We start from the raw sequence: 13,068 nt of genomic DNA, 5'->3' as shown, positions 1-13,068 counted from the left end.
CTTCGCGTTCCATCCTACTTACTGCAGCGTGACGTCGGGGAGTATGGCTACGTGAATCGCCGATCGTTACGCCGTGACGGTACAGGCTCGTTTTTACCGCGTACAATCTCATAAACGCGCGTTCGTTTGAGATATTTCCTAACTTGTACGCGAAAGCGGTGGAAAATAGATTAGAAGCTTTATCGATGAGGACAGGTTGTGGAAGTGATTGATAATCCTGCTTTCTAATTATCACTGTATTACGCTTAAATTAACAGTGCAGGGCTTAATTGTGGCACTTAGTTGCTAGCGCGTCCAGCGCGCTCTAGCTGAAACGATCACTCGAAGGTGTCGCGATCAAATGTTTCTGCGGTTGAGACCATTTCAACTCGTAGGCAATGCATGCGGTGTATAGAATCAGTGTGTGCTAACGATGTAGAAAACGTCTTATGTTGTTTCAGACGCATAAAGTTCCGTTAAGATGCAAAATTAAGGGGCTCTGAAATGTCACTCGTCTGTTGACGGAGCTCATCGTCTCAGCAAAACGTTTTCTTGGGCTAGTTGGTTCATTACTTCTGAAGGAAAGATTGTAGCGCAAAGCAACACACGGACAGACAAAGAGTAGCGCCAGTCTCGTGCTCTTTGTCTGTCCGTGTGTTGCTTTGCGCTACAATTTTTCCTTCAGAACTAACTCATCGTCTCGACTGCGTTGTAAGAACACATCGAAAATCACCTGCCTGTAAGCAATTGCTAATGCCCAAAAGTGAGCGAGGATCGGGATGCCACGGGCTTGCATGGGGTCGGTGTGTCTGAGGAGACTTACAACATTCACAAGGAGAATATGATGTCATTGCTATTGAATGACATTAATTTCACTGATTGTCATTTTCTCAGCGTGGTGTGACAGGACGAAAAGAAATGTCATTTATAGAGGGAGAGAGAGAAAGCTAAAGGAAAGAGTAGGAGCTTAAGCAGAGGACATCTCCTGTTGGTTGTCCTGTCTTGGGAAGAACAAATGAGGTGTGAAAGAATGAAGGAAAAGTCTATGACGTCACTTTAAGGTCATTATGACTATCGCAGTGTCCAACCAATGCACGGAAAACATGTCACTTTAAAGTGACGGCTATGACCAATGCCTTCTGTGCCATCATTTTGGAGGGAAAATAAAGCTAATACAACTTGCCTCTAACACGTTTATGTATAACTTAAACGATTGTTTTTAATATTAACAAGCTGCTTTAAAAATACACGCTCGGCCGTTTTACACAATTTCTCAAGGCTGCAAAGCCAAGTCAAGCCAAGGACTAAACGAAAATATGGCTGCCGACACGGCGCTTTTACGGCGATGAGTCAGCAATTTGCGGACTAAGCATCTATTTTTTTTTTCCAAATATGGTTTCTTAGAATAGAAGTAGCACGAGATGAATCATTCGCGGTCTTCTTACAACGTTGCTGGCGCTGAATCTATAGCATTCGGTCCCAAATAGAATGCAAATTAACGAATTCATGATGCCGTTTTCACCGAATGTCATTAAGTCTTCCTTGCGGCAGCAAGCGAATGACATTACGAACCAACGTCGTCCCTTGCAAATGACGACAGCTTTGTCACGTGACGGGGGTATTAATTTACTTCGGCTTCGACAATTCCCTTGTTGATCGGTGAGCTTTCGAATTCGCCAATTGTTGCAACAGAAGTGCTACACAATTAAGAAACACTATACACCATTGTTTTTATTGGCGTGTTATACCGTAGCGATCTGCTATGCGTACAGTCACCGTACCGCATGCCGCATCCCCTTATGGATCACCATTTCACGTACAGTCATGGACATATTAAACGAGTAGAAGACATTACACAGTGAAACAGCTTCCGCAAATGATAACTCGATATTGCAATCTCGCATCCATAGTTATGCGGTTGCGAAATATTCTTGGGGTTCCACGCCAAGCATGCCAGCCGAAGTCATGTTAACATTAATAATAATGAATTGTTAAGGTTTTACGTCTCACAACCACGATATGATTACTAGAGACGCCGTAGTGGAGGGCTCCGGAAATTTGGACCACCTTTAGTTCTTCGGCGCGCACTTAAATCGAAGCACACGGGCCCCTGGCATTTTGCCTCAGCAGCCGGCATTCGATCTAGGCACTGTACCTTGACCTTCGGGTCAGCAGTCGGTCGCCATAACCACTAGACCTCCGCTGCGGGTATGCTAACAATGCACGTACCGGCGAAAACAAAAAAACGAAAGAACGTGTTTCAGTTAGCCCTGACTTCACATTTTAATTGTCCATGACTGTACTTGTATAGATGTGTAGAAGCTGTTGATAAAAGTACCTGACATGGTGTTAGTACCCTCACTGTTGTCCAGAGCGATGTCGCCTTTCTTCATTTTGCCTGTGGCGAATCATTTTGTAGTTTGAATTTATTTGGAATGAAACTGACTTTTGAGATCGTTATTGCCGGCATCTAAGTGTTGTCTTTCTTGCCGAGGTGGCTTTCTGCGCGAGCAAAACCGCGAGCTTTTCCAGGATGTGTTTGTAAAATAGCAAAGCTGTTGACTGCCAGGTTCTACGTCGCCACATTACGATGGCCACAATGTTGTCTAGACTCTGTAGCCCCTTCGGTTACCAGTTGCCACACTTATACCTTGCTTTTTAAGTATGGCGCAAACTTTGAAGAACAAGCATACGCCTCTTTCGTTATGCTGCACATAAATATTTAAGCCACGCACACGCCGGTGTTCATAATTACGAAAACTAATTACCTTTTTTACGAATGTACACCTCTTGTATAGGTGATCCGCTATATAATGGAAACAACTAAATATTTTTTAAAAAGATTTTTATGTACAATATGAAATGCGGGAGTCTCTGTGTCGCGTTTTGTAATTCGCAACTTTGCTTGTAGGAACGACGTATCGTGAAGCTTCCGCAGTACGCATCCCCCCCACCCCTCTTTTTTTCTTTTTTTTTTTTCTTTTTAACGTTGAAGCGAAAAGGGTCAATCGCCGTGACGGGGCACGCAGGTGTTTGGTACACGTGAAGCGGTGAGCACACAGCTCTGCAACAGCGCAGACACCGACACTAGTAAGCTATATAAAAACGGGTCAGATTATCTGACTATCACAATAATGAGACGATAGTCAACGAACGTGTGCCTTATTTGCATCACTCCTCCTCGTTGCTCGTCACGTTGAGCGTAAAACAGAATAACCATATCGATGCTTGAAATCGTCGTGCCGCTCTCAAAGTATACAGTGTACTCTTGCTTCCGTTAGTTGTCTACCCCCGACTGTTCATGCGCTGAAGTTCGGAGAGAGAAAGAGAGAGACGATGAAGTTTAGATTTAGGCGCACGTTAAATAAACCCCAGGCGGTCGAAATTTCCGGAGCCCTCCACTACGGCGTCTCTCATAACCATATCGTTGTTTTGGGACGTTAAACCCCAACAATTATTATTATGAAAACGATGGAGTTTGGATTCTAAACCACGTCGTTGAGTCTGGTGGGCAGTGGTATAGAATGTGCTCAATCGTCTTCTCACAGGCGCATAAGTTTTCATGCCGCACTGCTGGCCATTGCAATGAGATACGAATACGCATTCGTAAACGCCGCACCCAACCACATGCGACACAGCAAAGTTGCGTCGCGTCGTTAGAGCCGGTTGGCATCGATATTTGGGCTTTGAACGACTTTGCGCCGTTATGAGCGAAAACTTATTGCAAGAAAGAAAAAAAAACTAAGAAAACGAGGAGATGTTGTAACTGCACGACCCCCCCCCCACTTTCTTGCAGTCATAATTCAAAAACATGTTTCTCTGCACTGCACAGTTGCCAGTAGAATAGCCGCCCAACAGCCGTGATTCAAATCATGACAAACTGCTGATAACACGCGTTCTGGGACTTGCTTATTGCGCGTGTTCTCATAAAAAAAACATCAACAACAAAAAAAACATCAAAAAACGGTGCGCCTAACATTTTTTCACGTCAATGCAAGCGAAAAGGTGTGCTTGTTCGTGCACCCGCTGTTTCCAAAAATGACGTCATATGACTACGTCAATTGCGCAGTCTGCCTCGTAGTAAAGCTATAGCTCAACATGTATCGAAAAGTGTGTCGATTTGTTGGTGAGATATTTTATTTTTAATTTTATTTTGTGTAGTACGCCATGCACGGAGCTTACACGAATTTGTTAGTGCCATGTATAACCACCAAAACTCTGGATTGTTAGCACAGTATGCTTTATAGATCTAAGCGCTGGGCCTGTAGTGCAGGCGGGATCGTATACCCCGGTCGCATTCCGATGGAGGCGGTATGCTAGAGGCCCGTGTACTTTTATTTAAGGTGCACGTTAAAGAACCCCAGGTGATCGAATTTTCCGGAGCCCCCCACTACGACGTCCCTCATAATCATATCGTAGTTTTTGGGACGTAAAAGCACAACAGTTATTGTAATGTAGTGCAGTCGACCAGCATACGTAGTTTTGCAATATGCCTTTACGTCTCTCTTCTTGAATACCCGCGAATTCGACGCATTCCGCCGCTTCAGCCTTGTGTGACACTTAAGCGTGAACAATAAAATGCGACCTTCAAGCACGCAAATAATAAAGGGTGCGCGGGCTACTTCATCTGCCTTGGACACTATACTACCTCGGTCAGCATGCGCTGGAAATCACCTCGGCGCGCTCTGATATCGTCGTGACCTCATTTAGAGGCTGCTTTTATCTTGGGCTCTTAGACGTGGGAACGATATGCTTTCCGGCCCGTGATAAGAACTCTGGTGTGTCTCTCCTTGACTGCGCTGTCTTTATATTTATCATTACGCAACGCCAGCAGCGTGGAGGGAGTCGAGATTTCGGGAAACGTACACGTCGTCATCGTTGCAGTCCCGCAGTGTTATAAAAACCGTTATATTACCACGTACTGTGTGGGAAGTGGCGTGTCCTTATCTAATCTGTTGATAACCAGCCCGCGGCAGTGCTGTCTAAGCGGGCGACAGGTGCTCCAGTATGGCGTTTGTGACGTCACACTTGTTTGCGTCATCGGTCACTTTCATTCGGCACGAAGTTTTTGTTTTCTGAACAAAATGTCTGTCCTGAAGTCTTCTGCGCGCTTTCTGTTATATGGTATGGTGATGTACGATAATGATAATGTCTGACAGAATTAAACTCCTTATTTACTCGCCTTCTACTAGCACTGGCTAGTGTCGGGCATAGCGCTGACTGTTGCCTGTATGTTGACTACTGCTGGCTTTTGTAGGCTAATGTTGCGTGTCCTCTGTTATAGCAGCAACGCCTTTTTCACTCAATCTCTGTTCTCTGGTTAAGTTATATACCTTTCTTTTTTTTTTCTTACAAATGGTGGTTCGGTGAATTGTCAATACGTTGACATTGTCAATACAATGTCAACGAACCCGCTGTTACAGAGATAACACTATTGAAAAGTGAAATAAGGTACAAAAAGATTATTACATTTTGATCCCTTCGTGCTGTCCAACACCTTGGTAGGGTTTGTACAGGAATAAGATTTTGAAAACTTAATAAGGTAAAGAACAATAAAATTGGCTGTAATATAACTGCGCTATTAGCCTGTACTTGTAGGTCGGGCAACTTGCTTCGATGAGGTCACGCGAAAGGTGCAGCATATGGTGTATTACGTCACGTAACCGCTCCCGTCATTTTAGGCAAGTGCATGAACGTTGTTCCGGTTTTTATCGCGACGTCAATGCTGAACAAGGGACGCAGTGGTATGACATAAACGGCGCGTACAAACTGAATTTTACGCCGTTAAGGGTGAAATAACGGTGTTTTCATATCCTTGTTTCCCTGTGGGGGGTGTTTATTTTCACTCCCTTGCTCTGGACTGACGTTATTAAGTACCCTTCGCTACGGGTGTTGCCAAACGCTCACGAAGGGTGTCACCCATGAGACGAACCATTTACACCCTCGAGGGTATTTAATTTTATGTAGTGTGCCGTCATAGAAACGGCGATGTCAGCAGCCTCGCATCGCACTGTTGGTGGGAATCTCTCCGCTTGTCGAAAGCGTACAGTTTAACGTCGAAAACGAAACCAAGCAAAACCGAAACAACCCACCCACGAAGGCGAGATCGCTCTGACCGAAAGCTGTTATCAGGAAATAACAACGAACGTTCATTGAGGGGGCAATAACTTCCGGCAAAAGGAAAGGAGGGGGCCCTATACTGCAGAACCAAGGGAACGCGAGTATGTGTACGTATAGACTGAAGAGATGATAGCAGCTAGTAAAGAAACAGCGTCGATGGAACATGTATACGAGCTGCAGACTGACTGCAAACAGACCTGCGGGGACATGTGATGGCCTCCTTCGCGAAGCGCGTCAGTCTTTCCTTTCTTTTCCCTTTGCTTTACCCAACCAAGCCGTGCCCTCTCCTTCACCTCCTCCTCCGCCGTCGTCGTCAAAACAAAATCACTTTAGCGAGAGCACCGCATTGGGGAGTGAGCGCTGCGCACCCCTGACAGTCACGTACTCGCACACATAGATTCTCATGCACCAACATACGCCCTAGGACGCATATGCCGTCTCTGTTCTCTCTCTTTCTCTCTCACACGCTTTCTCTCTCTCCCAACCCAAACCTACGCACTACTACTACATTTGGTTCAGCTCCTGGCCAGCACCCGCGGGCAGTCTGAGTCGTCGTGCGGTGTTTGCTTCCTTCCGCAGCCGTCGATATATCGATGTTTGAGGGCTTTTTCTTCCTCCCCTACCTGTCTGGCCTTCTCCTCCTCCTCTCCCTCTATCCTATGCACCCCCGGTCTTTTGTGGCGGTGGCCCCTCCCCGCCCTTCCGGCTAGCATGCACATGTCCCGAAAGCTTCTACATCTGCCGCTGCCGCTTCACGAGTTCTGGCATTCGAAACTGGCCGCCACGCTTTTCTTTCGTTTTCATCGCCGTACTTTTTTTGTGTGTAGGTTCTGATTTCGTGCAGCCGCCGCCGCGTTGTTATTGGATACGTGCGCAGGGGGGGGGGGGGGGGGGGGGGGGCTCCGGCACGGGCTCTGTAGTCCGCTCTCTTTCCCATGGGTGCGTGTTGTGCAGTGAAACTCCGGGCGAGACGTGCTGCGTTCGAGCGTCACGATGATCGTTGCGGTGTCGTACTAGTTAGTAGCCTTCGTTGGCTGCGTCGGCGTGCGCTTCACGCCTGTTCTTTGCCGTTTTAAACGAGTTTGCCCTTGTTCTGACCGCATCGTTCGGGGCAGTGTGTATGTGTGCGTGGGTGCACCGTGAAATGACATCGACCTGTGTATCTCGGTGGCGTGTGTGAGTTGCTACGTGTGCGGTGATGGAGTGGCGTGTTGTCGTCATGTGCACCCAAGGAATAATCGGATAGTTCTCTGCCGTCGTCACAGTACAGGAGAGAGTGGACGGAAACTTTATTGCCTGCGCAAGGACGGTGCGTAGAAAAGTGCGCAGAACGCACTAATCTGTCTTGCGCGCACGTGCCTGTACCTTCTTCTTATTATTATTATTACGATTATTATTATTGTTGTTGTTGTCGTCGTCGTCGTCGTCGTCGTCGTCGTCGTTGTTGTTGTTGTTGTTGTTGTTGTTGTTGTTGTTGTGTGCATGTCTGAGAGGTTGGTACCATTTGTGATGCCCACTGCTCCTTGTCTTCTTAGGCAAACAGCGCATAGCAAGACATTTGAACTTAAATTTTTGAATTGAGTTAATTCTGCAGCAGGGCGGCGAGGATGACCAGACTATAGAGCTTCTAGTACACTCTAACCAGGCAAAAGCCCGCATTGAGAAGCTGGCCACCTCGTACACACACGGCAGCTTCACAGCGGTTAAACAAACACGGTCAGAATTAATAAACAAGGTTAACATGGAAACATTTCGTACAGTTGAAGTGAAGAAAAAAAGGGGTAATGATGAAACAAAAGAAAAGAAAAAGCACGCGAACTTATTATGGCAGCAAAAGCTGTCACATGTCGCGTCGCTTTTTTAGAGGCAGTACGGCACGTGGGAATATTCGCGCGTGTATATTGGAATTAACATATCTTGGTGGGTCCTCTTTAATGTTTATAAGCTCCTGAGACCTGTTGTTCTAAATATCTGAATTTTGTTCACAATTGAGATTTCAAAAACTTGAAGTCACGTGTGCGTTGGAAAGATTGCATCGCCAGGTTAGTAATGTATGTCGTTCTTAATTATCCAAGTTGGCTTTTAAGGGCTCGTTTTTCTTTGTTAGACATAATATTAATGAGAACTAACAGCCAGTAATGCCAAGGAAAATATAAGGAGACGTTATTTGTAATAATCGGGATATAAATGTGAAGAAAGTAAAGTGGACGAAAAGATAACTTGCCGCCGGCAGGGACCGAACCTGCGACCTTCCAATAACGCGTGCGATGCTCTATACCACTGAGCTACGGCGGCGGTCATCCCCCCCGTCCACTTTATAGGGTATATATATGTGCATTTAAACCTGAAAGAGTGTTCCACACTCGCCGCCATGGTTGCGATCGGCGCTGACTGATCAAGGCCGGACCACGCTTGCGTTGGAGAGGTTCGCAATTTGCGCGGAGCAGTTTCCTTGGTTGACGGCTTTCAGAGACCGATCGTTAATCACCCGTTTTGAAGCTCCCGAGTCGACAACGGAAGGGTGTAATTTAAAACTTGACACTCGCGCAGCGGTGGGGGATCGCCAATTTGCCCTTCGAGGCGCTCAACGAAGACTGAATGTTGTACTATACGGCCCGTTGGTTTGGGACCATTACTGACAGCTGTGATCGTCTCGGCGCTCTGTCTTCCTTTCAAGCGTTCATTGCGAATTCTTGTGAAGTTGAGTTGTCGGATGGACCGACGCGCATGATATATATATATATATATATATATATATATATATATATATAGTGTTTCACGTAAGTAGGACCAAACATTTTAAAAAAAAGTGGCCCGCCGCAACTGAATCAAGCCAACGACATATATATAGTTTGCCGTCATGTGGCGCTCGTTAGGGTATCTATTATGTTGCGTTTAATTAGTTAATTAACTAAGTTCAATTATGCAAAATTATGTAATGTTCACTTTAGGGCCAAGTGCGTTTTTACGTTGTAGAGCGCATTCCAAAACGACCAATCCAACTTTTTTGTGGGGACTCTTATTGACATGCTGTGAAAGAAAAGTTGGCGCACCAATGAGGCGCCGGCTACCCACCACGGCGGTCTAGTGGTTATGGTCCTCGACTGCTGACCCGAAGGTCTCGGGATTCTGCTTATTTGTTGCAACGTACAGGCGGGTCCACTATTCACGGGAACACTTGCGTGCAGGGCATGTTTGGATTTCGCTCTCTTGCAAAAACATAGTGGCTTAGATTTGCATAGAGCTACTGGTGGTTGACAGTTCTGCCTCTTCTTGACAGACTCGTGCAGTGCATGAACAATGTTTCCCTGTCCACTTGCTGTTAGAGGGCCAGCAAAATGAAAGGTGCTCATTGGAGTGTTCCCTTTAACAGCGGACCGTACTGTACATGCTTCGTGGTGATTTTTTTTTTCCCGGCTTTTAAAGAAAGCCCGCGAACTATGATATAAAACCATGCGCTACCGTACCGCAGCGCTTTCAACCGTGTTTTCGAGCGAAAAGAACCGGTCAAATAACCTATCGCTTGTCAAGGGACGACGGTGCTTCCTTGCTGTGTGCGGCGGTAAAAACTGCTGACGCACTGGGAAGCCGACGCTGCCGTCGCCTAGAGTCGCGGCGTTTGCTCGTCAAGGGAGAACACGTTTGTGCGTGTTGGTAGTTCGTCGTACCTCGGAGACCATAGCGCACTGAACGAACACGAGGCAAGATGAACACAGGACAACTGCTTACTTTCAACTAAGGTTTTATTGCAGATCCAGAGCATATATAAACACACACATCTAAAACTGCAAGAGCGAACAACTGGCAGAAAGAAAGAAGGTAAATGGACACGTGTCGTCTAAGCCAAGCGAAATGAAGCAAGCCGTTACCGATTTCACTCGACCAAGGGTAGTGGGCTCATAGGCGTGCGCAGGGCTCCCCATTGGGGGGAGGGGGGGGGGGGGCGAAGGTTAATCACAGCGCCCCCCCCCTGCTAAGTCAATGCACGGGGCAGATTTTGCGCCCCCCCCTCTTAGGTGACTAGGGGGGTGTTAATGTACGGGGACAATTTTGCGCCCCCCCCCTCGTGGGTGATTTGGGGGGGCGGCTGCCCCCCACCCCTGTGCGCACGCCTATGAGTGGGCTTGCACTGCGGTGAAACTTGAAGAACCCTGCGCATGCCAATGCGTCAGGGCATGTAGCCACTTGCTGCAACGGAGCTTACGTAAGCGATAACGTTACAAATTTGGATGACAACAATTATTGATTGTCTCCCCCCACCCCGGTTAAACGTGAAAAAGCTGCGCCTCTGGTAACCTACACGTGTTAATTGTTTCCTTTCACTCTATGCAGCCTTAGGGGACCTGACCAAGTTCAGCCAACTGAAAGAGCACTACCGGACGCGCTACGAACATGCCCACTGCCTCTTCACGCCGGACTCGAGGCCCCAGCGGGTGCGCCAGCTGTACGAGCACGCGGCGGCCACGCCGGCGTTGCACGTGATCCGCGACGTCGTCGCAGACGATGGCGCCGAGAACTCGCCCCGCAGGCTCTTCCTCTGCATGCCCGTCTGGGGCGACGCCTCGCGAGCCAGGAACGTACTTGACATCGAGACCAGGAGGGTGAGTGATTATACTAGATGCATTCACCGCGTCTCTGAAAGTGCACCCTTTTACTCAGTTGCCACGCGCAATCGCGCAATCAAAAATGTCGCTCTGCGCACGAGCAGAGCGGCATCTCATTTTCTCAATCGAGTTCAAATTTTGCGCAGCGAATGCCGTCGAAAATAACGAATTATCGAATATATCGAAATATTTGATGTAGCGTAGTATGCAGTCGGACTTTAAAAAAAAAGTGAGGATTTGTTCGACATATCATACGCAAGTTTTGTTGAAATTGTTGCAGTTTCGGTCGAATTTTGGTGCGCATGTTAGCTTCACAGCACTGCTTCCCGATAATGTAAGAAACACGCATTCACGGCAATGTGCGAGATGTTTTGTTTTTAATTTCGTATTTTCCCTCTATTTGTAGTTGGCGATGCGGGGTAATATTCAGGGACGGGTCGTGCGCGAGAAAATACGGTACAGCTGTGAAATAGCACTTAAAATCTTCATACACAGCTGTGCGTACTCGTCAGTCGCCGGAAGCGTGTACTCTGCATTGACCTTAATGTCGGCCTTGTTTGTCAATACCATGCTCGATGTACTTCTTGGGATGCTAAACGCAGTGGCGACATCAGATTTCTGTTCTCCACGTTGGACTGTTTCGCCAGCTTTGTGGAGAACAGCGGGTTCCTCAGTTTTATGGCGTCCATCATGTTATCAAAACGAGCGGAGAAGCGAACGGCAACCCCGCACAACGCACGCCGGCGCGAAGATGATGACGTGATAGCGAGAAGTAGTTTCTACCCGCTCCACGCGGAGCGCTCCTAATCCCACCGCTCACTTCCCAAAATGCACGTCGAAAAGCCTCCTTCCGTGAGAAAAAGCAAAAAAGTTGTGGTGGAAAGCCAACTTCTTTCGATATATCGAGTGTTCCGGCTATTTTTGTTTGATGTAGCCATAGATATTTCTGTGTGTTGACGCTAAAGCATTGCCGTGTTCGGAAATATTTCGATATGAAGGTCAATTCGATTTACCCAAGTTGAATATAGTCGAGTTTGACTGTATTGTGTATCGGTAATTATGGTACTCGGTTGCTGACCCGAAGGTCGTGGGTTCGATTTCAGCCTCGACGGTCTCATTTCGGTGGAGGTGAAATGCTAGAGGCCCGCATACTTAGATTTAGGTGCACATAAGGAACACCAGATAGTAGAAATTTGCAGAGCCCTCCACTACGGTGTGCCTCATAATCGTATTGTGATTTTGGCACGTAAAACCCCAGATAATATTATTATTATTATTATTATTATTATTATTATTATTATTATTATTATTATTATTATATTTAATGCATCGCTTGGCAAAGACAGTGTGTGACGTATGTACACTGCACATGCATAGAGTAGAATTTCTCATTCCGACCCTGATACAACGATCACGGATATAATGAATATAAACGAATTGGCAGACTACTGAATTTTTTTTCTTGCTGATGACGGCATGCAAAAAACGAATAGATCCTCATGGCATTTCCACGATATTAGAGGTTAGAACATCTGTAGCAGTCACGCGCCAGCACGTTTATTTGCTGGAACACCCCAAGTGCTGTTCTGGATCGCCATCTTGCAAGCGTGTAAATGGTTCAAAAAACATACATAATCTTCTCTTTTAGAAAATATATATTGGGTACACAAGTACTGACAGTCCAAAGGAAGTAGCGTGGCACTCGCTCCAAGCTCTTGCGTGTAAACATGCAAGTTGCAAAAAGTTCCATGTTGCGTCTCTTGACGACGTTGTTACTCGAGCCTGTTTAGACTTGAGCCTTTTGCTTTTATTTCAAGATGGCTCGTCCTTCTAGGTTCGTTTCGTCTCGGGTTCCATTGTCAGTTTCTCTTTTGTTTCTGTTTTATGTTACGCTCGAGCTCTTCACCTTATCATCCATGCGAGGCAATGGAATTTGAGCTCCTCTATCAGTGCTGCTGCTGCTTTGAGAGCTCCACTTGTCATGCGCGTGAGACCGGTCTGACTGATAGGGCAGCCGCTTTCTTAGCCATGCCAGGTGCAATGTGTGTGGCCAGTGTTTCCAAGCCAAGATATGAGGCACACGCTGTTAGGAGGAATAGATGTTTTCGTTGCAAAGCCACTTCCGTTGTTTGTAAGTACTGCTATGGTGTGGCGCTCTGCACAGCTTGGCTTTGCGAGGCTTTGCACTAAACAATCGATCTCAGTTAAAAAACTGTCGGTGTCTAAGTGCCCACAGTTGTGTCATAACATCTAAGGACATCTAAGTTTGCTTGTTTGACAATGTTGTTTTACATGTACATAGATACATATTTGTGAGGAGGACAGTGTATGTATGTTTAAAGACAAATAGGCATTCTGTTGATTT

General features: G+C 46.6%; 1 protein-coding gene across 2 annotated transcripts in view; it reads left to right on the top strand.

Annotated features, from left to right (window-relative positions):
- LOC119396400 (mucin-5AC) overlaps positions 1-13,068 on the top strand; it is a 258,143-nt gene that overhangs the window by 231,594 nt on the left and 13,481 nt on the right. For both annotated transcript variants that reach the window (XM_037663602.2, XM_037663603.2), the window contains exon 2: positions 10,432-10,700. In XM_037663602.2, the coding sequence (XP_037519530.1) occupies positions 10,432-10,700 (269 nt within the window). The remainder of the gene's footprint in view (positions 1-10,431; positions 10,701-13,068) is intronic.

This window comes from Rhipicephalus sanguineus, chromosome 6 (genome assembly GCF_013339695.2).
Source record: "Rhipicephalus sanguineus isolate Rsan-2018 chromosome 6, BIME_Rsan_1.4, whole genome shotgun sequence".
Taxonomy (NCBI): domain Eukaryota; kingdom Metazoa; phylum Arthropoda; class Arachnida; order Ixodida; family Ixodidae; genus Rhipicephalus; species Rhipicephalus sanguineus.
The sequence above is the reverse complement of the archived record's forward strand: the minus strand, read 5'-3'. Positions and strand labels throughout refer to the sequence as shown.